The sequence below is a fragment of the Lepidochelys olivacea genome (genome assembly GCF_965140295.1).
Source record: "Lepidochelys olivacea isolate rLepOli2 genome assembly, chromosome: 1".
NCBI classification, from domain to species: Eukaryota; Metazoa; Chordata; order Testudines; family Cheloniidae; genus Lepidochelys; species Lepidochelys olivacea.
This window is the reverse complement of record NC_140411.1, coordinates 352508696-352536464: the sequence shown is the minus strand read 5'-3', so window position 1 is coordinate 352536464 and position 27769 is coordinate 352508696. Positions and strand designations below refer to the sequence as shown.

The following is a 27769-nucleotide window of genomic DNA, read 5'->3' as shown; positions in this document are numbered from 1 at the left end:
AACTCCTACTGAACAACTGTCCAGGTGCAGCGTCACGCCTCCATACCTGGGAGGAGACAGGGGCTGCTTGAAGCGGGGTGAGGCCAGGCAGGACTGGGGGGGAAGAGAGGGGGGCAAACCCTGGCCCAGGTCCTGGCCCCATGGCAGCAGCAAGGAGCCACAGCACTGACTGCCCCACTTCCCATGCAGGTTTGGGCCTGTCAGCACTCCACGGTGAGAGAGGGCCATTGGTGCCAAACCTGAGTGGTGCTGCGACTCCCTGTGCACCAGGTCACAATGCCACTCACGCAATTTTGGCCCCACGTCCCCTCCATCATGACAGAGGGCGGTTGGAGTCGAACCCGAGTGGGCAGTGGGACAGCCAGCACTGCTGCTCCTTGCCATTGCGACAAAACGTGCGGACAGCTGCATACGCCACGGCCTGCAGCTCACACTGGGACCTGTGGGGCTCCAGACCACACAGGCACCTGAATGTCTACCCACGCCTCCATGGTTCTGTAACATGCTCCTCACCATGATGTTCAAATGTACTAATGGCATGTAGGTGGAGAACACTGGGGCCCCAAGACTAAGCAATCCATGCACATCATGGCTAATAGCAATGGTAACAGCAGCGAATCCCTTTTGCCTGTCTAGCACTCAGTTCAGTAAAGCAGGCCCTGGCAGCACGCACAGATAAATGAGAATGGGCGGGTTTCTCTGGGAAAGGCATTTGCATGGCCTCAACTTTGCAGAACTGAGGACAGTCGCAGAGGAGGGAAAGACCTGGAACGCTCTGGCTTTTGGGAAGTACAGGACAGTTCCTGAATGGAGTACTGGCACCACCATCTTAGGATCTTCCATGACCACGAGGGCCAGGATCTTCGGATTTGTGTGTGATCTGAAAAAGGCTACCCGCCCCTCGATCAGCGACTGCTAAGCACCAGGCTGGGAGACTGAGTTCAGTGCTGGGTCTGAAGGGACTGTCTTTGCCCACTGAATTAGCACCACACTGGGAGTTTTATCCAAAAACCTGACACGGCAGATCCGGCTTAACCTGTGACAAGGCAAGATCCATTGCCCTAAGGCTGCACTGGCTGCAGAATGCTTTCAAACCAGATTTCCCCATGGACTTGTCCCCCCTAAGCTACTAAAGGACATGGACTTTAAGCCTTTGACTCTTAAGTACCTAAGACCTCCTTTAACTCCCACCTTCTGCAGGAGACATGGAGATGAGCAGCCACTGTCTCCTTGTAAAGTCTGAAGGAGGGGTGTGGACACAGGTGCCTGACAGTTACCAAAGAGGCAGTCCCGAGACAGGGAACTAAATGGACACTGTCCCAGGGAATAAGACCAACTTAAAAGCCGTGAAGGTCCGGTTCAGGAGGTTTAATGGGGGCTACTGGTGAAAGCCCAGACTCTCCTCATTGAAAGCAGCAATGCACATTAGAGTAGGCACACCCAAATGGGCACTGCGGCTCAGCACAGAGCAGTGGAGGATACCGGCGGGCCTGCGACAAGCCTGAAGGCCCAGCTGCAGCACAGGTCTGGTTGCAAACCTGGAGAGACCGTTCAAAAAGAAAAAGGAAACAAGAGCCAAGCCTCACCTTGATCCCAGACAGCATGACGGTGACCAGGTAGTAATCTGGGAGGAGCAGGGCTCTGACCACACTGCCATCCCGGACATGTTCTATGATGGCTACAGAACACGAACAAGTGAGGGTCAGCTCTCAGGAAGGAGACAACAGCACCATCCTCACACTCCTCCCCCCACAGCATTCAATCAAACCCAGCCATGAGAAGAAACCCACACACAAGCAGCACACACTGCAATCCCCCGCCCTGGCCATGAAAGGGCAATTCACGTGGGATATGCACCCAGCAGCCTATGCAGGGGAGAACTGCAAACCGGCTATGCCCCAAGGCCAGTCAGAGCTCAAAGAACAGTGCAAATGTAAGCGCCAGCAGGAGGTGAACATCCCAGAGCTATGCGCTCGCTGGCAACCCAACATGCTGCTTCACCTGCAGCGCATGCTTACCATTGACTGGCTTCTGGTGCATGGAGTCCACAAAGTGGCGTGGGTTTTCAATCGTGTATTTGAGATCCCGGACTGTGTGAGAGCCTGTTCCTTCACTCCACATTCCCTTTTTCGCAACCTTCGCCTGATCTTCCAGCTCAGCCAGCCTGTTCTGCTCAGGACTAGGAGAAAACACAGTTCTACTGTAAGAGCATTCAAGGGTCATGGCAGAGGTGTGGGGGCTGAGCGCAGCAGGCGGTTGGATGCTGGGGCATTGCTATCTTGCATGTTTTACCAAGAAAGTTTGCTCCAGGGAGCGCATATTTGACTTGACATTTCACTTCTGAATGCTCTAACAATCCAACCTCCACTCGGGGCGAACAGATCCAGGGGAAAGCCAGACCTCGCCTGGCTAATCGCAGCGTGCACCACACACTAGAGACTAGAGGAATCTTTTCTAGCATCTCACAGCTGAGGAAGTTAGTGCTTTACAAGTAGAGCACTGAGGCCATCTCGATAAGAGGATTAGCTGAATGAAAACCCAAGGATGGCAAGGCAGATGGGAGCCCTGTTTTCATATCATGCAATCTATCCCCCAGTACAGTGGGAAAGACCCAACACTTTGCTACAGCTTCCACCAGCGGAACTGTACCCAGGCAGAATGGTGGGTTCAAACTGTCTGCGCAGACACAACCTACACCACACAGCATCTGAGTCAGAAATAAATTCCTCCCTTTGTGGGACACAGCCAAAGATTAAGTGACTGGCCTAAGGTCCCTCAGCAAGTGAATGGCTAAGCCAGCAATCCAGTCCAGGAGCCCAGACTCCCTGCGTTAATGATTGGACTGCCACAGACTGGGGAACACTTGGACTGCAGAGGGAGTTGGTTTCACCAGCCTGGCTCCAGTAATTGCAGGCTTGTCTTCTGAAGCTTAGAAGAAGTGAACACCACAGTCAACTTCCAAGTAGGCTAGGAAGAGCCAGCATCCATCTCTGGATGCTAGAGCTAACCAGAGTACCAAGCCATTGCTGTACACGCCGATACAGCATGATACAGACCTTGCTGCAATGGAAGCAAGCGTCTGAAGTGCATACTGGAAGCGCTCCCATAAGGCACAAGCCAGGAAGAGCAGTGACAGATCTCAGGTTCACTCACCCCCTTGAACAGTTACCATAATTAACAGGAGCCAATGGATATCAGCACTGCAAATTGCACCACATTGTACTTCCACATCTCACTTCTCTCGCAAAATGGAGACAATCCGAAAGTGCATGGAAGCCTCTCAGCAGAGAATTCATGAGCAGCTTCAGCTCTATTTAACACGAATGGAGGCAAAAGGAACCTTACCATGTCTGAACACAGGGATATCTGGCCTGTTAGCCACAGCTGTTCTGGATTCATTAGCCAATTTATTAACGCAATCATCTCCTAACAAGAGCAGCTGTCAGCCCAGAGCACTGCCACTCCACTAACATGCTTGACGCACTTCCAGCAAGACACTCAAAGAAACTCTCATACACCAGTGCAGCACCACATGGCTCTTCCTTCTGCCTGGGCACGGGACGCCAGCAGGACTGGACTGCTGGCACTGTGCAAGCTGAAAGCCAGCCTCAGGAGTGGGAGGCCTGTTTTCCACAGGTTGGCAGTAAAGCCATGTACTGCTCCCACCTCGAAGAGGGCCAAAGGGTCCCTTTCCTGCACAGGAAACCAGCCTATTTCATAACCTGAAATAGGCTATCAGATCCAGACACCCACTGCAAGCACTTCCACACACACTTAACTTTCATCACGAGTGCTCCTCCTGAAGGAATTGTTCATGTGCGTGAAAGTGAGTTACTTCCTTGTGTTTGCAGGATCAGGGCCTTCCCTGTCAGTATGTTCTTTGCCTCTACCAGTATTGTGTAATTAAATGAGGGACCCAGCCATAGTGGCATTTAAAAAAAAACCTTCATTTTGTTTAGTATAAATTTTAAGGTTGCAATAGCATAAACTTTCAAAATAGTTTTCCAAGCCCTCCCCCAACATTAAAAAACAAAAAGTCAGTGATTTAAATTCCTTGAACCTGGTAAAGCTAAAAGCTCTTTTTTCACTAAGAGGGTGGTGAAACACTGGAATGCGTTACCTAGGGAGGTGGTAGAATCTCCTTCCTTAGAGGTTTTTAAGGTCAGGCTTGACAAAGCCCTGGCTGGGATGATTTAACTGGGAATTGGTCCTGCTTTGAGCAGGGGGTTGGACTAGATGACCTTCTGGGGTCCCTTCCAACCCTAATATTCTATGATTCTATGAAAGGACTGATCCTGGACTGGATGGGGAGAGATGATGGCCTAAGGTGCTCCTTTATACTATGACAGGTTTCAGAGTAACAGCCGTGTTAGTCTGTATTCGCAAAAAGAAAAGGAGTACTTGTGGCACCTTAGAGACTAACCAATTTATTAGAGCATAAGCTTTCGTGAGCTACAGCTCACTTCATCATATGCATCTGATGAAGTGAGCTGTAGCTCACGAAAGCTTATGCTCTAATAAATTGGTTAGTCTCTAAGGTGCCACAAGTACTCCTTTATACTATATCTGCTTTCCCGACCCCTGAAACTACCTTGGGGTCTAAACAGGAGCCAGCAATGAGGGAGGGGCTGTGGGTTCCAACTTCTCACGCCGAGTGCGATGTAGTCCATGTCTGGATCAGGTGGGAAGTGCTCATGGCACGTGCCATTACCAAGCTCTCCCAGCCTCTCCCTTTGGCTCTAAGACATGCCACGCCACTTCTCATCTAGGCCTGATGAAATAGGAAAGATGACTCAAGGCAGCATGTGATGTCTGTTGGCTTGACTTGAACGCCTTGCCTTCCTGTTAGTGAAGGGGCAAGCAGCACACTGTTCTCCACAGTCCGTGGCAAGAAGTTGCCTAAGGCACAGAGGTTAAAAGAGGCTGTAAAAGCGGGTTTTTTTAAAATGCCACTTCTGGCTGGGTCCCTTCTTTAATTACACAAACACTGGTAGCGGCAAAGAACATAGATAGGTAAGGCCCTGATCCCGCAAACACAAGGAGGTAACTCACTTCACGCACATAAACCCTTCAGGAGGAGTAAGCATGTGATGAAAGTTAAGCATGTGTGGAAGTGCTTGCAGCGTCAGGGACTAAACTGTATTGAAAATGTTTTAGTAGCAAAACCTTTGTCACTTCACAAGTAAACTGTTTCAGAGTTAAAAGTTTGGCCTTCAATACACTGAGTTATTGACATTTTTATTCACAGGCTAAAATGTTCAAAAATACCCTAAAGTCTGGCTCCTAAACCTATATTTAGGCACCCAAGTGTGTGACTTTAGAGCACAAGTCCCATTGACTGAAAACTGCAATTCCTAATATAGGAGTACAGCCTGGTTAAGGCATTTCAGCTCTCAATTGCATCCAATGAAGTGAGCTGTAGCTCACGAAAGCTTATGCTCAAATAAATTGGTTAGTCTCTAAGGTGCCACAAGTCCTCCTTTTCTTTTTGCTTATACAGACTAACAAGGCTGCTACTCTAAAAGCTCTCAATTGGTGGCTCAGAGGGTGGTGATAGTGGGCAAATAGCCTGTGCTTTATTTCCAAACTATGTTTGCATTCCTCTCTGAGCAAGGGTATCTGAGGCTCTGGACTGGTCTTTCTGATATGTCTGGGGGGAGAAAGCAGAAGGAGACTCCGCTGGTTGGAAGGCATGAGATGCGCTGTCCTGAGATGGGGGGTTCCACGACCACCACTCCCAAGAGAAGGAGGCGGGTGGTGGTGGAGGTTGGGGACTCTCTACTCCGGGGGACTGAGTCATTTATCTGCCGCCCTGACCGGGAAAACCGAGAAGTCTGCTGCTTGCCGGGGGCTAAGATTTGCGATGTGACGGAGAGACTGCCGAGACTCATCAAGCCCTCAGATCGCTACCCCTTCCTGCTTCTCCACGTGGGCACCAATGATACTGCCAAGAATGACCTTGAGCGGATCACTGCGGACTACGTGGCTCTGGGAAGAAGGATAAAGGAGTTTGAAGCGCAAGTGGTGTTCTCGTCCATCCTCCCCGTGGAAGGAAAAGGCCTGGGTAGGGACCGTCAAATCATGGAAGTCAACGAACGGCTACGCAGGTGGTGTCGGAGAGAAGGTTTTGGATTCTTTGACCATGGGATGGTGTTCCATGAAGGAGGAGTGCTGGGCAGAGACGGGCTCCACCTTACGAAGAGAGGGAAGAGCATCTTTGCCAGCAGGCTGGCTAACCTAGTGAGGAGGGCTTTAAACTAGGTTCACCGGGGGAAGGAGACCAAAGCCCTGAGGTAAGTGGGAAAGCGGGATACCAGAAGGAAGCACAGGCAGGAATGTCTGTGAGGGGAGGGCTCCTGCCTCATACTGAGAATGAGGGGCGATCAGCAGGTTATCTCAAGTGCTTATATACGAATGCACAAAGCCTTGGAAACAAGCAGGGAGAACTGGAAGTCCTGGCACAGTCAAGGAATTATGACGTGATTGGAATAACAGAGACTTGGTGGGATAACTCACATGACTGGAGTACTGTCATGGATGGTTATAAACTGTTCAGGAAGGACAGGCAGGGCAGAAAAGGTGGGGGAGTAGCACTGTATGTAAGGGAGCAGTATGACTGCTCAGAGCTCCGGTACAAAACTGCAGAAAAACCTGAGTGTCTCTGGATTAAGTTTAGAAGTGTGAGCAACAAGAGTGATGTAGTGGTGGGAGTCTGCTATAGACCACCGGGCCAGGGGGATGAGGTGGATGAGGCTTTCTTCCGGCAGCTCACGGAAGCTACTAGATCACATGCCCTGGTTCTCATGGGTGACTTTAATTTTCCTGATATCTGCTGGGAGAGCAATACAGCGGTGCATAGACAATCCAGGAAGTTTTTGGAAAGCATAGGGGACAATTTCCTGGTGCAAGTGCTGGAGGAACCAACTAGGGGCAGAGCTCTTCTTGACCTGCTGCTCACAAACCGGGAAGAATTAGTGGGGGAAGCAAAAGTGGATGGGAACCTGGGAGGCAATGACCATGAGTTGGTTGAGTTCAGGATCCTGACACAGGGAAGAAAGGTAAGCAGCAGGATACGGACCCTGGACTTCAGGAAAGCAGACTTCGACTCCCTCAGGGAACGGATGGGTAGGATCCCCTGGGGGACTAACATGAAAGGAAAAGGAGTCCAGGAGAGCTGACTGTATTTCAAGGAATCCCTGTTGAGGTTACAGGGACAAACCATCCCGATGTGTCGAAAGAATAGTAAATATGGCAGGCGACTAGCTCGGCTTAACGGTGAAATCCTAGCGGATCTTAAGCATAAAAAAGAAGCTTACAAGAAGTGAAAGGTTGGACGTATGACCAGGGAAGAGTATAAAAATATTGCTCGGGCATGTAGGAATGAAATTAGGAGGGCCAAATCGCACCTGGAGCTGCAGCTAGCGAGAGATGTTAAGAGTAACAAGAAGGGTTTCTTCAGGTATGTTGGCAACAAGAAGAAAGCCAAGGAAAGCGTGAGCCCCTTAATGAATGAGGGAGGCAACCTAGTGACAGAGGATGTGGAAAAAGCTAATGTACTCAATGCTTTTTTTGCCTCTGTCTTCACTAACAAGGTCAGTTCCCAGACTGCTGCGCTGGGCATCACAACATGGGAAATAGATGGCCAGCCCTCTGTGGAGAAAGAGGTGGTTAGGGACTATTTAGAAAAGCTGGACGTGCACAAGTCCATGGGGCCGGACGAGTTGCATCCAAGAGTGCTAAAGGAACTGGCGGCTGTGATTGCAGAGCCATTGGCCATTATCTTTGAAAACTCGTGGCGAACGGGGGAAGTCCCGGATGACTGGAAAAAGGCTAATGTAGTGCCAATCTTTAAAAAAGGGAAGAAGGAGGATCCTGGGAACTACAGGCCAGTCAGCCTCACTTCAGTCCCCGGAAAAATCATGGAGCATGTCCTCAAGGAATCAATCCTGAAGCACTTACACGAAAGGAAAGTGATCAGGAACAGTCAGCATGCATTCACCAAGGGAAGGTCATGCCTGACTAATCTAATCGCCTTCTATGATGAGATTACTGGTTCTGTGGATGAAGGGAAAGCAGTGGATGTATTGTTTCTTGACTTTAGCAAAGCTTTTGACACGGTCTCCCACAGTATTCTTCTCAGCAAGTTAAAGAAGTATGGGCTGGATGAATGCACTATAAGGTGGGTAGAAAGTTGGCTAGATTGTCGGGCTCAACGCATAGTGATCAATGGCTCCGTGTCTAGTTGGCAGCCGGTGTCAAGTGGAGTGCCCCAGGGGTCGGTCCTGGGGCCGGTTTTGTTCAATATCTTCATCAATGATCTGGAGGATGGTGTGGATTGCACTCTCAGCAAATTTGCGGATGATACTGAACTGGGAGGAGTGGTAGATACGCTGGAGGGCAGGAATAGGATACAGAGGGACCTAGACAAATTGGAGGATTGGGCCAAAAGAAATCTGATGAGGTACAATAAGGATAAGTGCAGGGTCCTGAACTTAGGACGGAAGAACCCAATCACAGCTACAGACTAGGGACCGAATGGCTAGGCAGCAGTTCTGCGGAAAAGGACCTAGGGGTGACAGTGGACGAGAAGCTGGATATGAGTCAGCAGTGTGCCCTTGTTGCCAAGAAGGCCAATGGCATTTTGGGATGTATAAGTAGGGGCATAGCGAGCAGATCGAGGGACGTGATCGTCCCCCTCTATTCGACATTGGTGAGGTCTCATCTGGAGTACTGTGTCCAGTTTTGGGCCCCACACTACAAGCAGGATGTGGATAAATTGGAAAGAGTCCAGCGAAGGGTAACAAAAATGATTAGGGGTCTGGAACACATGACTTATGAGGAGAGGCTGAGGGAACTGGGATTGTTTAGTCTGCGGAAGAGAAGAATGAGGGGGGATTTGATAGCTGCTTTCAACTACCTGAGACGTAGTTCCAGAGAGGATGGTTCTAGACTATTCTCAGTGGTGGAAGAGGACAGGACAAGGAGTAATGGTCTCAAGTTGCAGTGGGGGAGGTTTCAGTTGGATATTAGGAAAAACTTTTTCACTAAGAGGGTGGTGAAACACTGAAATGCGTTGCCTAGGGAGGTGGTGGAATCTCCTTCCTTTTAGGTTTTTAAGGTCAGGCTTGACAAAGCCCTGGCTGGGATGATTTAATTGGGGATGGGTCCTGCTTTTGAGCAGGGGGTTGGACTAGATGACCTCCTAAGGTCCCTTCCAACCCTGATATTCTATGATTCTCCGCACAGATGAGCATTTTAAGCGTGACACTCTAGCAGAATAAAGTCTGCATAGAATCAGAATATAAGGCTGCAGCTGCACTGCTTGTGGTGGGGAGACTAAGCCACCAAGAGCTCTCCTGTCAGCCTAACTACTGCCTCTGCGAAAGGCATAGCTATGTTGTTGGGAAAAGCTCTCCCGCCGACATGGCGCAGTCTGCACTGGTGCTTAGGTAAGGGTAATTTACAAAGCTCAGGGGGGTGGATTATTCACACCCCAGAACGACGAAGTTATTCTAGAGTAACCTGTAGTGTAGACAAGGTCTTAGTGAGGAATTCAAACATCCACTTTAGCAATGTAAGATTAGCATTATTAGGGGTATGTCTATAGCGCAACCAGGGCTGCGTGATTGACTGCAGCTCACGTAGCCACACCCACACTCGCTCCACTGGCTGGCTTACTAAAAACAATGGGGAGGACATGGTGGCACAGACTAGCAATGCCAGTAAGTACCCAGGGGGCTTGTGCAGCTCACACTGAAGCCTGGGCGTCCTGTCCTCACTATTTTTAGCGAGGCTAGCTAGATGGAAGTAGTGCAGGTACGTCTACATGAGCGGCAATCACACACCCGGCTGCAGTGTAGGTATAGCCTATAGCACGGTAAGTAAAGAATTGCAACTTGGGAACCGTTCGGATTTAAATAAAAGTTGGTTTGTTAGTTGTTTCAGGTTTGTATCCACCTGCCATTCTTCACTGGGATTGACCCTTACGGTCATTAAGGATCTCACAGCATGACCAAGAGTTGTATTAATCCTGGTGTCCTGGCCTTTCATTTCCCCTGCATTTTAACTGCACAGTATTTCACTTTGTGCTCTGAACAGCTATGCTGCTGGGTTCAGTTAAATAAATGCCTTATTCTTCCCAAAGCTTGGCAACAGAAAATTGCACAGTTGCAACTTGTGTTGGTCCCGAGAGTCCAGCCTAACTCTCCTGTTTAAGGTGCACACACCATGCCATGTCCACAGGCAGCATAGCGGGTTTGCCCTGGGAGAACTCAGGGCTCTGCTGGAGCTGCATCACTAGAATTTCATGCCGAAGCAGGAATTGCATTGGTGCAGTGACCGAGGATGGGGTGCATTAGGGCAGAGCCTTGCTCAGTGAAAGTATAATCACAGTGGTGATTCTTCCCCACTAGAAGATGTATGTGGGGGAGCGGATGCATTTTCAGGCCTGACGGGCGTTTCGCACGTGTTCTAGCATAGAAAAGACTTCAGAAGGGGCTGTGTTTCAGTAGTGGGTGATGTGAGTTGTGCCTGTAGCTTGGGAAGCCATTTGCAGCCTTTCAGAAAACAAGGCACTATCTAAATACCAGTCTATATTTGTGTGTGTGTGTGTGTATATACACATACATACACACACACATATACACATACACTGAGACTCCAACCAGAGACTGCTGAATTGGAATTAATTTGCAAACAATTAACTTAGGCTTGAATAGAGACTGGGAGTGGATGGGCCATTACATGAAGTAAAACTATTTCCCCATGTTTATTTCTCCCACCCCCACTGTTCCTCACACGTTCTTGTCAACTGCTGGAAATGGCCCACCTTGAGTATCACTACAAAAGGTTTTCTTCCCCACCACCCCGCTCTCCTGCTGGTATTAGCTCATCTTAAGTGATCACTCTCCTTACAGCGTGTATGGTAACACCCATTGTTTCATGTTCTCTGTATATATAAATCTGTAGTTTCCACTGAATGCATCCGATGAACTGAGCTGTAGCTCACGAAAGCTTATGCTCAAATAAATTGGTTAGTCTCTAAGGTGCCACAAGTCCTCCTTTTCTTTTTGCAAATACAGACTAACACGGCTGCTACTCTGAAATCTATATTTGACCAGTAGTTCTGGATGAGTCGGGCAATGAGGTCTGCACCACAGAGCTCAATGGATCCTGAGTGACAGCCCAGTCTAGTGGACCAAGCAGAAACTGGGCATCAGGCATTGCAGATGTGCCATGCTCATGGCACCACTGCCTTGCTGGCTGATGCTGGGGGAGTCATTAACTACTGCAGATAGGGAAACAATGGGGATTATACCTCCCTTCCCAGTAGGGGGATTGCAAAGCACTACTGTACGCACCAAGTACTATCACTAGAAGAAAGCTTTTAGTGCCTTGGTTCCTGAAAGAGGCAACCAAGAGCAAGAACAGCTTAATTCAGGGCCCCCATCTCTCCCAGGAAATGCCTGGCACTGCAGAATTTTCTTTATTGGCAAGACTGGAGCTAAAATAGCCACATCCAGACCCTTAGCAATGTGGGCAATGTTTACACAACATACCTGCTTACAGACTGTACTAAAAAGCTTCAGTGGAAGACACCCAAGCATACTAGTAACGGCCTTGAGGAAACAATGCAGGCATACTTCCAACCCGAAAAAGGATAAAATAGCATCCAACAGCTATATATAGAACAGCTCCATAGACAATTCACACCCCGTGTAATACAATAACCCACGCCTAGGGATGCACTGGGGAGATCCTGGGATATCCTGTAGTTAAAATCCTGGGTCTCCCAAGAGATGGCCAGTGGAAGAGCTACTCATGAAAGCTTTGGGGATATCACTTCCAAACATGGGACAGGGAACCAGAAAGTTAACATGTCAACTCCAAGGCTCTAACACAAGTGTACATCCTGGCAGACAGCAAGGCTGCACGCATGTGGGCTGAGTGAGTGTTGCATCTGTGGGGTACAGAGATGGGAAAATCTGTGTTAATTGCAGTGTTATCTTCCATTGCATCAGCATGCTCTGACAGAGCAAGCCCAGGACAGCCTCAAAGAGGTTGCTTTGCAGCTAGAGATGTGTCTCAGATTTTCAGTAGCTCTTGAGTATAGGAGAAGCTGGGGGGGGGGTTTACCCTCCCTCTGCCATGACCCCAAAGGAGGGGGGAGCTGCTATTTTGGAATGCCTGTTCCCAGCAAGCCAACTGGTTTAGTAGCAAAATGTTTCATAGCTAACTCTTTGTCACTTCACAAATAAACTGCTTCAGAGTTAAAAGTTTGGCCTTCCAATACATTAAGTTATTGACATTTTTAATCACAGGCTAAAATGTTCAAAAATACCCTAAAGTCTGGCTCCTAAGCCTATACTTAGGCACCCAAGGGTGTGACTTCGGAGCACAAGTCCCATTGACTTGCAGCTGGGAAGTTGCTAGATAAAACACCCGACACCATACTACATAAAGCCTAGAACTCAACCAACAGCTGGCCCCAGAACAGCAGTGAGGAAGTAATTCATCAACAGCTTTGTCTTGTCATCAACGCAAAGCTGTTCGGGAAAGTCAAGTGTCAAAAAACATCTGAACCCCAGGACAAGTTTAGAGAAGAGCAGGAAATATACGTACTTATTGGCTCGGATTCCTTCCCTGCGAGAGGCCAGGCCTTCTGCCACGAGAGACTCGGCAATGTTCTCCCCAGTCGTGTCTGGTAAGAGGGGAAGAAATGAAATCAGATTCACTGAGAGCAAAATTCTGAGTGCTGTCACTGCATAGCATCTCTTTGGATGAGAGACAGTTATACAGGAGGCTCTTTATAGACAAAAAGTCTTGTGACCGAAATATCAATCAAGACAACTACTGGAAGCAACAAACTAGGAGGCAAAGGGAGGGCAAGGTTAAAGCTACTTCGATGGAAAGTTAGGCTTGTTATGTGCACACCTTGGCACCCCCATTGTCCATCTACACCAGTAGCTCTCAACCCACAGCCCATGGGCTGCTTGCGGCCCAATCAGCACACAATTGCACCTCATGTGACATCCTCAGGGCCATACAGGTAGTATATACATTGTGTGGCTGCAGCCCACATAAAACAGAGAGCTGCATATGCAGCCCCCGATGGTAAACAGGTTGAGAACCACTGGTCTACACGTTAGTGGACTAGATGTTTACAAGGCACGATGTTAACAGAACAGCCATAATGCTTCACTAATTTCAGAAGGAATTCACAGGCAAACTTGCTGGCATGGTGGCCACCAAGGAAGCATGGAACTTATAATGTTTTCTATTCAAATCCAGCCCCAGCTCAGTGAAGACTGGAAGGCATTACCAGCAACAGGCATCCGCATCTGGCAATTTTGGCTGAGAAGCCAAGGATTGAATGGGATAGTAAACGGAACGATATTGGCAAGGCGGGGGAACAGTAGAGTGAACTTTGCCTTGTGCCATCTGGGCTCTAGAAGGGCTTCTGTCCCCACAGTTACCATTAACAACTTTCACCATCACAAACCACCACCCCCACATGGAATATAGATCACTGCACCCATGAAAAGCACTTTAGCATAAGTGAACTCTGCTCACAGCTGACAGTTAATTCCCCAGCTAACCACTTTCACCCAGTCATTTTGGAGTTTGATTCGCATTTCCTCCAAACTACCACCTTGACAATCCCTCCACACACTCGGAGAGGTGAAGGAGGGGTTGGCCAGAAAACAGGGTTCTAGCAGCTGCCACGTGGCCACTTCAGGCAGATTTCCTGGAAGTGCTGAAGTGTTTCAGGAGCCCCAGTCTCACAGACCACCAATACCACTGAGTGTCACTTTGCCCCAGGGAACACCTAGATCAAAAGTGCCAGTCTGGTGGCACCATGATACAACAGGCACTGGTTGTCAAGGAGGAGTTTGGTGTCAGCAAAGCACAAGGATAAAAATGTATGGGGCATGCCACTCTGATGACAATTAAGGCAAGGGAAGAGGGAAAGAATAAGGGAGAAAATCTGACATAAGATCTGCACATCAGTCTGGGAAAAAATATTTATACGTGACCAGGTCATCCTCTGTAGCAGAAGCCATTGCATAGGATATGGAGGTAATTATATGCAACAGGATCAAAGGGGCTTTTGAAATGCCACCAGAAAAAAACAGAATTCTAATCAAACGCTGTTGTCCTAGGGAAGGGTGAGATCATCAACGGCTACGATAACACACAGCCGCACAAACACTGATTCTGTGCAGAATCAGCCAACTTTGTGGCTAATGTGGCAGCGACGGGTCACACCTGACCACAGCCATCAGAGGGTATGTCTGACAGGCGTCCACAGAACAGACACCGACTCAGACATGGGGTTCTCTCCAGCCTGAAAGGCTGGAACAGTTTGTTGGCAAGGAAGGGAGCAGATTAGTAGTAGGAACTGACAACTTGGGTGATCTGAAGGGGTAAGGTTTTTGCTTTGCTCTCCCCGCAAGTTCATGGCCTACCCAGATGAGGCTGCAGCAGCCTCTGGCTCTAGGTACATTCGGAATGAATCCATGTCAGATTTCCTCAGACATTTCTAGAACTGTAACAATCCTTTTGCACTTCATAATGGGGGAAAACTCTCCTGTTAGCCATCCAAAAGAAGAAATAAGTGATGCTACATCCTCAAAAGAGAACCAGAAGGGGAGGACAAATCCAGCTTGGTTTTAAGGTCGCAGCTGGGGTGTTCCAAATTCATAAGGTGCGCGCTTCTCCCACTCTGCTCAGCCCAAAGCTAAGAACAAGTTACAAAGGTTACAGACTTCTGACCACTAATAGAGAGCTAGAATCCAGCTGGAGGAAGGCACCTGCCTGGTGAGGCTCTTGGTGCATTGTTAATTGTATTGACATCTTGACAAACTTAATCAGGAAATGTTTTATGCTTCGTCTATTCATTTAAATCCTGTCCTGTCACACAGTTTAACAATAAGGGAGACACCTACACAGGAAGCCTGTCATAAAAATCTTTTATGTGACAGAGAACAAGGAGGAAGAACACTGAAACAGAGCACTTAAACTGATAGCAGTGTCACTTCAGAACAAAATCCTTTCAAGATTTATTTCCAGCAGACTAACACTTTGCTTCTGCCTTCTGATGATAAATACACGAATGCTCCAGGATTCCCAACAAAAGAATGGATTTGGTACAGAAGCCAGGGAGTTGCAGAGACAGTGGTCCTCTCCCAAGGAGTCAGTCATAGCATAAGCTTTTCAAAAGGATTATGGGTGCAGATTATCCCACAACTGGCTACTGAGGGGGTTCTCACACCTCCCTCTGAAGCATTTGGTGCTGGCCACTGTTGGAGACCAGGCCAGATGCATCATGGGTCTGATCCAGTCTGTCAATTCCTGTGATACGCTGGATAGCTCAGACACTGGCAGGGCAGCAGCTTATCTCTGTCACTGGTTCAACAGCAACCAATAGCAGTTACTGCTCTACTTACATACAGCTGCAGCCCCTTATTGGAAGGCCTGGGAGAGACCAAAGAGTGAATGGTCCTTTAGTTTGTACGAGGGGGAGGAGTTGAGCATGCTGGCAAGGCAGGCACCCCCTATACCCACTTCTGGCATTGTACCTGCCATGGCCTGGACTCAATTTCCAGGTCTCTCCTGAGCAGAAACTCAAGTTGGATCATACTGGTGTTAGCGAGTTAGACAGGACTGACAGATGGGAGTTCAGGAAAGAGCAACAGAGTGGAGATCGGACATGGGCAGCTGAGAGACCACTTGGCTACACCGCTACGGAGGAAAGCCCTGAAAACAGTGGGAATAGGTGACTACGAAGGGGTTACCATAGCCAAAGAGAAATAAGTAGGGGCAGCAGGAGGACATTAAGGAAGTCTACTTGAGCAGAGCCCTGGTGAAGACTCCCGACCACGAGATGCAGGAGGCTGTGCACTCAACCTTTAGGGAAGGGGTGGAAGCCACAATGCTTGGGACTTGTAAGAACCTACGGTTCTTATCTGGCCCCCATGTCTCAGTCTTTAATGCACTTATCCTCCTATGCCCCTATAAGGTAGAACAGGAGGGGGAAACGAGGCCCAGAGACAGAGACTCACCCAAGGCCAGATGCGGTCTGTACCAGAGCACAGAACTGGCCTAGGTCTGCCAAGTGCCAGGCTAGTGCCCTAAGCACTGGTACCCATCCTTCCCTCCTAAGGGCAGCAGCAGCCAGACTGGATCAGATGAGCAGTCCATCTAGTGCCATGTCCTGTCTCCAACTGCAAGCTGCTCCAGAGGCTGGGGCAATAGCAGTGATGGGACAACCTGACTCCAGGGAAAATTTCCTGCAAGTGTCCATTAGAGGTTGGCTCATGCCCTGAAGCATAAAACACAGGTTTAGCAGGGAACAATCCCTTGCATGCAGCGAGATGGAAAAGACTGAAGACTCACTAGTGACCCAGACACTCCGAAGGCTGATGAAAGTTATGCTCCTGTTAGTCTACAGCTAGGTTAGGACAGCACTGTATGACTGGGTAGCATTATCCTTTCCCTTTTTGGACAGTGACCCAGCAGCTTACTGAACATTGGCTTGGGTTCAGCCTTCTCCCCTGGACACTTCAGATCCTTGTGCACTGGACTGACAGCTGAGGAACAGGAACTAACTAATCCAGCATGGGGAGGGAGGGGGAAGCAAAATGCATTTGCCCTATTTAGGCAACAAGAGGCCAGTCCTATTCAGCTTCTTCAGCCACCTCCCTGCGTGAACCAGAACTCCTGTCCCCGCAGACACAGGCGCTGCCTGCATGGGTGCTCTGGGGCTGGAACACCCACAGGGAAAAGTAGGTGGTCAGAACCCACCAGCCACAGTTGTTCAGGGGCACCACTGCCAACCAGGGGCATCACCAAACAGCTGATTGGTGACTCAGGGAGGGGCTCGGCGGAAGCGGGAAGGGGCGAAATAGGGGCAGAAAGAGGCAGAGCAAGTGTGGGGCATTGGGGGAAGGGGAGAGCACCCCTCAGGAAAACCAAAAGTCAGCGCCTCTGCCCACAGAGACCCAACAAGCAGTAAAGGCAAAGGGAATAAGCAAAACAGACAATAGTGAACAAAGAATGGAGAGAACAGGAGAAAGGAAGGGAAATGTAGCATGGAGAGGAAGGCAACCAGGGCTGTCCTCCTGTCAGTCCCCCTTATTTTTACTACCAATGCGCATCTGGAGTTCAGGGAAGAGGAAAGCGATAGTACCATGGGCATAACAGTGTGTTTCATTCCAGAGCATCCTCTAGGAGCTCTTTGAAGGTCTCCCATTCAAATGCTGACCTGGCCAACTATTACTTAGAGTCTGCAAGGTCTTTAACCCCACTGCACCATTTTGGAATAAGCCTTACTCAGATTCCAAGGCCAGAAAGGACCACTGTGATCATTTAGCCTGACCTCCTCTATCACACAGGCCAGAGACCTTCCCCTAAACAAGCCCTAGAGCAGAGCTTTCAGCAAAACTTCTAGGCTGGATTTAAGAATTGCCAGTGATGGAAAATCCAGCACAACCCTTGGTAAATTGTTCCAGTGGTTAATTACCCTCACTGTTAAATGTATGCCTCATAATCATCATGCATGTATATGCGTTCCAAAGGGGTGCTTACACAAGAACGGGGCTAAAAAATTAGAAGCCTCTGAGTCATTGTATAAAGTCCTCATGCCCCCAGACTCCCTACCATTTTAAAAGAATAAATCAAGCTGTGCCCAACTTGTGCACTGCTTTTAACTGTGACCTGATGACAATCGACTGTCAATGAAAAGCAAAATGACTTCCTATGCATGTCTGGCTTTTGTTAGACACTCATTCTTGTTTCTCTCCACGTCTTGTCAGTCTGTGGTGTCTCTCTGTTGGTTTGTGTCTGTTCCCTCTCCACCCAACACCTTATAGCCTCTTTCCTCACATGCTTATCTCTACCCAAGCTTTGCTTGAATTTCCTCCCCCCAGCTTAGTCTTAGCGAGGGTAAACCACCATTGGAGCCATTTACCAAGGGTTGTGGTGGATTCTTCATCACTAGCCATTTTTAAAAATAAGGGTGTATGTTTTCCTAAAAGCTCTGCTCTAGGAATTATTGTGATGTTCTACGGCTTGTGTTATACAGGAGGTCAGATTAGACGATCAGAGGGTCCCTACTGGCCTGGTAATCTTTGAAAGCACCCAAAGGCCCCCAGAAATCAGAATCAGGGCCCCATTATGCTGGGAGCTGTGTGTGTATGACCGCCTTTTCCCCCACTCTTTCAAAAACTCCTGGAGTGGGGGAGAACACAGATTTGGGTTTCTGACCCACTCCATAGCAAAGGACAAGGATGTACAAACTAAATTCTCGGCGATCAGCAGAACAGAAACAAGAGCATGAACTGATGAATGCTCAGGGCATAAAATGTTTTCTAGTCGAGCTCAACTTCAGACCACACAACTTGCCTTCCTCTTCCTTGAGCCCCAGCCCCTCCTCACTGGAACTAGGCCTGCGGATATTTATGGCAGCTGGGCCACTTTTACAGCTCAGATCCTTTTCCCTTGCTCCACAGGTAGCTTTGCCCCTTTATGCATGCTGGAACGACCCTAACAGACTCCGTCTAAGCATGCTGTTCTAGCTCATTGCAAGCTGCTCAGTGACGCTTTGTATGAAGGAAGCTGTAAGTTATAGAACATTCAAAAGCTAAACTAAAGCAACGGCCTAAAAAGGGCAATGGGTGCATTCAAAAGTGCTACTCCCATTTTATGGGTGCCAGATCACCCACTTCTGAGTCACTGTTCTCAAGCAGCACCATGGTTAACGAACATCAATTCTCACTGTACTGACCAACACACAACAGTCCAAGGATGCTAACGAAAAGGGAGCTAGGAGAACTCCTTTCCGTTGCCTGTCTCCGGTTGACTAAAGCCACAAGATTTATAATGGCAATAAGGGCTGCAAAAGGAAATCTAAGGGAATTCAATTAGCACCATGACCTGAAGCAGCCTGGAGCCCAAACACATTCAACAATGACAGTCTGCAGCTCCAGCAAAGCAAACTGCACTATAGGAACCCAGCATCCAACTCCAGTGAGTGCCCAGAGGTCCAATAAGAACCCACACCTGAATTTCCCTAGAATTAGTGACAATGCCATAAATGGCAGCCTGCGGCCTGCACTATGGAAGATGCCACAATAGGAAGAAGGGCAACGTACAGCTGGGTGTCAGGTTCACGCGGACTTGCAGCATCTCCAGACTGAGGGGCAGCACGTCACCTCACCCACCTGCATGGCACACTTTGCCCTGTGCATGTCTGGCAGCTCCCTAGCCACTACTCACCTTTCCCAAGGTACACCATGCCGTACTCCCGGCCTTGCGGGGTCTTGTACTCCACAGTGAAGCTCACCTCCTTCCCAATGAGCTTCTTTCGCAGGAACTCACGAGCTGGAAATCCCCAGGGCTGGGGGAAAACACAAAACTTAGTCACTGGAGGTCAAAGTGGGCACCATCAGACCCTAAGGGTTCCCCTTCCACTGCTGGACACAGTGCAGAGAGATCTCATAGGGAGGAAGTGTTGCCTAGTAAACAGAGCACTGGATTGGGACTCAGGAGATATGGGTCCTAATCTCACCAATACTGGCCTACTGGGTAATCCTGGGCAAGTTACTCAATTTCCCCATCTGTAAAATGGGGTCAATGATACTGACCTCCTTCATACTGGGACCTGCTCATGAAAAGAGCTGCGAAGGAGCTAGGTGTTCTCTTGGCCAGACAGCATTTCGCTGCTTCTGCAGGAGACCCCCATGAGGCCTCCTGCAGTTCAGTGGTTTGGAAGCCAAAGATACCTGGAGGCATCTAGAGGAAAGTAGGTCTGTCCAGCACTGACAGGTCAGGAGCAGCCCCAGTTAGAAGACAACATTTAAACTATTGCTGTCCTCTTGATCTGCTCCAAAGTAGTCAGGATCACAACCACTCCACAGGCAACAATGAATACTGTCCAGATCGTTTTCCCTGCTCAGACTGAGACCATGCCATAAGGCCTCGGGCTGGCGACAGCTCTTCCCTACACTCTCACTTGCATGAATTCAGCCAGAGGAAACTACAGATTGAAGATCCTCACAGTAAGAATACAGCTGTGAAATCGCCTCCCCAAGGCACAGGTGGAAGCCCCAACACTAGACAATTAAAGCTGAAGGAAACAGCGCTGGGAAACATACTAAGGAGCAATCCTGGCCTGGGGATGGGGGTCTAAATGAGCTAATGGCTATTTCCGGTCTAATGTTCTACGGTAGTTTGTACGCCCACACTGCCTCATCGGGGGATCTGAGCTCTTCCCCCTCCCAGTCCTATGCTCCAGCCCACACTCCAACCCCAGAAAGGCTGCAAGGGCACAAACTCAGCATCACATCACCACTGCAGGATCAGGCGGGCAGAGAAAATGGGCTGGGGAGAACACTGTGCTAGCCACCAACAATTAGCTGAACTGACAGGCATGATTTTATAAAGCAGAAGACATTTATACATCTACGCAAGATGTTCAGGAAACAATCTCCCCAGGGAGAGTCTCATTGCAAGGAGACCTGCAGTTTAAGGGAGCTCTATACTGCACCTAACGCAGGGAGGGTGGGTATCCCAGGTTTGGTTTAGTTCTAACTCCACCACCTCTATCCAAAAGAGGACATGGGGCAAGTTCATTACCACTCAGTGAGCAATCAGCATATGCCGCATGCTGCCACCAGGAGCTTTTCTTGCAGCCACAGCCTCCTGGGCTGTTACTGGGGTGGAGTGGGGGCGCCAAAGTAGCAGCCCCTTCCTGTTGCTCCTGGATTCACCACCTTGGTGTTGATTGCTGGGGCCGCCAGCAGCGGTTGAGCCCTGCTCCCCCTGCGGAGATACTTGAGGCACAACACTGGAGGACCTGGCAGCAGGTGAGTTTCCCACCAAGGGGCGATGAGGTTCAGGCTTTGGGCCTGGCGTGGCAGGACAGCAGGCTCTGGCCACAGGGCTTCAGATTCCAGCCCTCCACTGCCTCCCCAGTCCCCCCATCTAGGGCTTAATTTGTCCCCAGGCTGTTGACGCTGAGTAAGTCTGCTGTGAAGAGTGATTTGTTAATATCACTTTTCACAACAGACTTACTAGCTAGCAATAAATAAATTACAATGATTTGGCTGTGTCTATATGCATATTTGTTTTTCCTACAGCTAATTAAGTATTTTAGAAAAAAGTGAGAGCGGCCACCAGCAAGAGTTGGTGGCCGCACTCTGAAGCCACCAAAAAATTTGTTCTGAGAACCTCTGCATTAATGGAAGCAACCAGCTACTCATCCTAAAACTCTGATCTGTCACATGACCCCAAAAGCAAGTCCCTGAACCTTTGTTCTGTTCCCTGCAAATCAACACAACACGAAGTGCTTAGATCGGGACCTTACACATGCTGATATCCAACTGCTGCAAATACTCAGCATTTCAGACCAGAAGGGACCATCATGATCCTCCAGTCTGATCTCTTGCACTACACAGACCAGAGAATCCACACAAGGATTCCTCTAGTGTAAGGAATGTCTCCCCTACTGGGGTAGAATACATTCTGGGCCCTTTACTGGTCAGATGGGCTATTTCAACAGGATGTGACCAGAAGTCCATCCTCAGAGCAACTCACATATCAGGACCAGAAAGAGGAGAAGTCTCTTCAAACTGGTTTAGGATAGCCCTTTGTTCGTTATATACATTGGCTCGCAGTGCCTACGAAAACATGGCCTGCTTAAGTGAATGTTGCCCTGAAGGTGTCTTAACCACTAAGATGTTCTAGGCTAATTTTTCAGCATTATCCCCAGCCTCACCTCCCCATTTGCTTTGAAATGGGACATGTGGCTACTCTGCCAAAATATTGTTCCCCAAGATGGTGCATCACAGGGGATCACAGTGAACACAAAGTCCTTGATTTTTAGAGCTGGGCAGGAAACTTTTCCTTTTCAATAAATTTGAAAAAAATTCCCACCCCACATCAGGACAATGTCAAAATCTAGACTCTTTGCAAGCCAAACATTCAAAAGAAATTCTGAACAGGTCAACTGTAATATTTCATTTTGATTAAAGCTTAATTTTGAAACTTCAAAAGTTTTTCAAAATTTTCTTATCCATTGAAATTAATCCTTTCCCACAAAGTGTTTTAGTTTGAATGAATCAGCGTTTTCCAACAATATCCATTTACTCAAATTCTCAAACAGCTCTATTTATTCTTCAAACAAGCACTAAGAGGTAAAGCAACTTGCACAGGTTAACAGTTGATCAGCATCTGAAAAGGGAACAGAACCCAGTAACTACACTGAAAACACTGCACCTCACTCTGGACTGAAAAGTTCTAATTTCACCCTAGCTTCCACCCGTTACTGATGTGCCATCTGCAAGCACTTAGCCGCTGATACCCAGCCTCAGACAAGAACACCATGTTCTGGAGGATAGGTGGGGAATTCCTTTCCCCCACTCTTCCAGCAGTGGAAGATCAGAGCTGTGCCATCTTCAGGCACTGACACCAATGCCCTGCAATTAATATGCAGGCCTGAAAGTGAGTGGTTAACTGCCCATATAGAGTACCCTGCTAATTCACCCGCAGCAAGATCCTCCAGTAGATATCCATTGTCTAAACTCCTTACCAAACACTGGACAGGATGTACCAGGCTACTGTATCCTAACAGTATCAGTTCAGACACTGAAGGGAACCCATAGCTGAGTAATTGGAGCCAAAACATTACATAAAACCTCGAGTTACAAGACCCTCAATCTCAGGACAGAATATAATGCAATATAACAGCCCTGGATAATACACCCCTGACCTGGCCCTGTCTCTATGCTCCCTTACTCGGCACTGAAAAAAATGCCCTGCACTCAAACATGGCCAGTCTGAGTGCCTACAGCCAGAACAAGGGGTTGGGAGGAGGGTGGGCTGCACTAATACCTGCCCTTTGGAGCAGGTAGCAATAAGCCTGGTTTTGAGGAACTTTTAAATCCTCTATATTAGCCCTCGAGCAAAGCAGTGAGTCAAAGGCAGCTCAGAGTCTCCTGGGTTGAGTTAGCATCCTACAGCGTGTAGCTTGTGTCGTGCTAAAGTGAAGCAGGGGACTCTATGGTAATGAGACATCAGCCTTGCAGCTGAAATTTGCTTCGCTCACAGCACAGCCCTGGGTAAGTTCTATAAACATTTTGTGCTGGTGATCCTGGTGGGCAAAAGGCGGCGCCTGGAGTCCCATTTATCCCCCAGTGGGGTGCTGCAGAGCCAGCACCTATTCCCATACCCACCTCCCATCCCATGGATGCATTTCCCTCCTCCAGTCTCTGCCTCCTTGGAAAAAAACAAGGCTGTACATTAGCATGGAAGATTTACCTGGGGCACTGGAGGGGAAGTTCACTGCTACACTACACAATTACTCAAACACAGAATCTGTTCATTTTAAACCAGTAAATTTGGAGAATGACGCCTGCCTGCCTAGCTAAAGAGGGATCTGAGCTGTGAGTAAAACCCTTTTGGGCTGGGCAATTGTGAATTAGTCTTTTCACACACCCTCTCAGATAATCATCATTTCCCTTCCCATCTCCAGCTGTGTCCCATTTGACTCTTAAGCTAAGCAGGGCTGGGCCTGGTCACTACTTGGATAGATAGCACAGAGGCTGTAGGAAGACGCCCTGTGGTTTCAATAGATGGCACATTCCACTCCCTCTGAGCAAGCATTCAACAAACTGAGTGACAACACAGCAACAGGTGAGGACAATTAACTGTGCTCTTCTGTTTCAGCTAAAGAAATGTAAAGACAAAACAAGGCTGAAACAAGAATCTGTCCAGGACTCTGTGCCTGACCCCCAATTCACAGCGCCCCCTACCACCACACTGGGGTATTAGGTCAGCACATAAGGGAGAGCACCCCTACTGCTCTCTGCAGCACAACAGTGGGACTTTGGGATCAGACTCAAGCCCACTCCCTGCAGCACAGCACCCCCACGTGCCACATCTGGGCATTGTGTCTGCACCGACCCCCCCAGCAAGGAGCACCACCTCATGGATCAAGTTACGCTGGTCCACGACCGAGGACTTGTTCTACTGAGCTCTTGATCAGTGCAAAAATCACTGCTGGCTTGAGGTTTACTTTTGGGCGATCTGCCAGGGCTAGGCAGTATTTGGGTGGCAAGCACATTAGGTTATCTCCCTGATTTATTCTAAATTAAGCTCCTGGCCACAGTACTAGGTGCTCTGAGCATGAGGAGTTGAATGCAATCCAGCCTTATGCACCAGCCTGTTGGCCAGCAAGGAAACACCTACCTCATCAGGGGTATCCTTGGCATCTGGCTGTCCTGCAGCAGCCCGGCGGGCGAGGTTTCCAGCACGGATATTGCTGAGGTTGATCTGCCGCTCCGGAGGGGGCCCCCCACGGGGCTGCCCTCGGACAATGATGGCGCAGCCTGAGAGGACCTGCAGGGAGGCAGACAGAGAACATTAGTACTCCAACAGCAAAGTTAAACCCTTGAAGAAGCTTCAAGCATTATATCTGGTTCCACCCCATCCCTGCCTTGGGCCTTGTGCTGACAGGGACCTGGGATCCCACTTACAGATCTGGAGTTGCACTTCCGCTATAATGGGCCCTTCATCATCAAATTCACCCCACTCAGTTCCTGTATCTAGGCTGTATTCCTGGCACTCATCATTATGTCCAAGCATCACTCTCCCCACTTCCTAACAGCACCTTAAAAATTTCCCCACTTAAACAGGGGTGTTTTCAGAACAGCCATTGTTGGCCCCAATTTCCATTCCCTCCCACACCCTTTCCTGGATGCACCCCCTCAAAGCTCACCAACCACAGCAGATCGAGTTCTGTCAACGGCAAACGCTTCAGACCCAACCTCACTGAGGGAGTTAAACACTGGAGTTCATCTACAGGTGGAATTTTGATAGAACTTTGCTCTTTTGCTGCAAACCTGGATTTTCAAGTCCACAGAAATGGACAATGTACCTGAGCCCCAAGGGACAGCAGTTTGGTTTTACTCTGCTAAACAGCACCCCGGGACCTTAGACTAGAGAGCTCCATGTGCATCCTACCACTGGGCCTCTGCAGTACAGTCAGCTAAGCCCATTTCCAGCCACTACGCAGGTAGCAAGAAGTGTCACTGCTGCAGAAGAGGGTGCCGGGCCCATCTGGAGAGATGCCAGTAGGCAGCTGGGAGTTAGCAGGCAGGAGAAAGTAGTACCCTTTCTGCAGAAGTAAAGCATGGCACAGCTGGCCCCACTGTGACAAAGGAGTGGGCCAGAGGCGAGCTGCCAGACCCAGCACACTGCCAACCAGCAGAGATGCAGTGGGGTTTAGCCAGAAATCATATGACCAGCTTCCCTGGAGCCACCAGGTCAGCCAGCTGCAGATGGATTAGATTCAGGACAAAGAGCACGAATGCCAGATTGAAGTGGAGGTAGCGAGCTGCTCTCCAAGCATTTACAGCAGTGAGCAAGCAGACATGCAGAGTAGCGAGGTGGTGGGTACAGACTACCGGGGTGTGACATTAACAGGACTTCCTGCCCATTCCCCAGGAAGGCACTGCACACGAATTTCTCACCACAGCCAGCGGTAGTGAGCACCCCAGCACTGAAGGTTTGTTTGCAACTGGAGCTTTGTGTGGGCCAGGGAAATGAGCCCAAGTGGAGTTCAGCAGAGCTCAGTCCCTGGGCCTCCTGCTATCAAGTTACTCACACGTGGCACTTGCAAGCCTTGCCTACAGTCAGGGACAGGCAGTCAGCAAGCTGTGCAGTCGCACCACTGCTGACCCCTAGATGCAAACAAGGGCAAGGCAGGTTTTGCACTTCACGTTGCTGCCCCTTTATGCCTGTAAATCCCCAGAGCAATGCACCCAGCTCCCTCTTCTTCGCACCCCACTTCCAGCAGCCCTTCAAGCTATCTCACTAGTAAGCCCACATCCTGCCTCACCCAAGATTAGGGTTGCCAGGTGTCCGGTTTTTCATTAAAAGTCTGGCTGGCGGCACAGCAGGACTAAGGCAGGCTCCCTGCCTGCCATGGCTCTGCGCGGCTCCCGGAAGCAGCAGCATGTCTCCGCTCCAGCTCCTATGCATAGAGGCAGCCAGGGGGCTCCGCATACTGCCACCGCCGCAAGCGCCAGCTCTGCAGCTCCCATTGGCTGGGAACCACAGCCAATTGGAGCTGCGGGGGTGGCACCTGCAGATGGGGCAGCACACAGAGCCGCCTGACCGCGCCTCCATGTAAGAGCCAGAGGGGGGGGACATGGCACTGCTTCCGGGAGCTTCTTGAGGTAAATGCCACCTGGACCCTGCACCACTAACCCACCCCCTGCCCCAGCCCTGATCCCACTCCCATCCTCCGAACCCCTTGATCCCAGCCCAGAGAACCCTCCTAAATCCTTTGATGATTTAACTGGGAATTGGTCCTGCTTTGAGCAGGGGGTTGGACTAGATGACCTTCTGGGGTCCCTTCCAACCCTGATATTCTATGATTCTATGATTCCTACACCCCAAACTCCTCATCCTCAGCCCCACCCCAGAGCCTGCACCCCCAGCTGGAATCCTCACATCCCCCCCGCCCCATGCCCCAACCTCCGCCTTAGCCCTGATCCCCTTCCTGTACTCCAAACCAGTCAGCCCCAGCCCAGAGCCCCCTCTTGCATCCCAAATCCCTCATCCCCAACCCCACCCAAGAGTCTGAACCCCCAGCCGGAGCCCTCACCACCCTGCACCACAACCCCCTTCCCCAGCCTGGAGCCCTCATTTCTGGCCCCCTACAATCTACAACCCCAGGCCAGAGCTTGTACCCCACCCCGCACCCCAACCCCCTGTCTCAGCCCAGATCCCCCTCCCATGCTCCACCCCCCAGCCTGGTGCCCCCTCCTGCACCTTAAGCCCCTTATCCCTGGCCCCATCCCAGAACCCACACCTCCAGCCAGAGCCCTCACCCCCTCCTGCACCCCAGCCCCCTGAGCCAGCCCTGTGAAAATGAGCGAGTGAGGGTGGAGAGAGCGAGACACAGAGGGGATGGAGTGAGGGGGGCAGGGCAGGGGTGTTCAGTTTTGTAGCAGTAGAAAGTTGGCAACCCTACCCAATATCTGTTCCTAGTCTATTTCATCTGAAACTGTTGGCTCTCCAGGGAAGGGAAGAGGCTTATTCCAATGCACTTAGTAAAAGTCCACACCACCAGGAGCTGCCCCCGAACACATTAGCGGGGTTGGGGGTGTGCTAATGGGAGAATCCTCCCACTTGCAGCGAAGGCCCTGCAGCACCAGGACTGAGCCCTTGTGGCCAACCCCACCTAGAGAATCCATGCTGGGCTTGGCAAAGCAGGCTTTAACAGTCTCAGTTGGCTAGTTCTCCCCAAGCCCACACTCAAGAAACAACCCCCAGCATGTGTGCTAGATTGCTCATTCGCTGCAGCCAGACAAGTTCTCTTCTCTAGCTAGGAGGGACTGCAATGAGTGATGTCCAGGCTCCCCACAGAACTTGGCTGAGACATGTGTCTCCCTCGGCAGTTACACACAGGAGAAACAGTGCAGTCTCGTGGGGCTGAGGAAAGCTGGGCTCTGTTCCCAGCTCTGCCACTGCCCTGCTGGGTGACCATGGGTGAGTTACTTCCCCCCTCTCCCTGCCTTCGCTCCCCAGACCCATGTTATTCTGCGGTGATAGTCCCTGCTCCTAAGAGCGTACAGTTACTAAATATTTGCACAGGGCTGAGCACAACAGGCCCCGATCTCAGCAGGGGCCTCTCTATCCTATCCTAGATCAGTTCTTTTACCACACTCATCACCACAGTATCTAAGCACCATCCCTAGTC

The 27769-nt window shown here is 49.7% G+C and overlaps 1 protein-coding gene across 1 annotated transcript in view; it reads right to left on the bottom strand.

Moving 5' to 3' along the window:
* Positions 1 to 27769, bottom strand: part of SND1 (staphylococcal nuclease and tudor domain containing 1) — a 490888-nt gene that overhangs the window by 442731 nt on the left and 20388 nt on the right. The window contains exons 2-6 of the mRNA XM_084617794.1: positions 24250 to 24399; positions 19279 to 19399; positions 12622 to 12700; positions 2019 to 2179; positions 1587 to 1678 (exon numbers count right to left, since the gene is read on the bottom strand). Coding sequence (XP_084473920.1) covers positions 1587 to 1678; positions 2019 to 2179; positions 12622 to 12700; positions 19279 to 19399; positions 24250 to 24399 — 603 coding nt within the window. The remainder of the gene's footprint in view (positions 1 to 1586; positions 1679 to 2018; positions 2180 to 12621; positions 12701 to 19278; positions 19400 to 24249; positions 24400 to 27769) is intronic.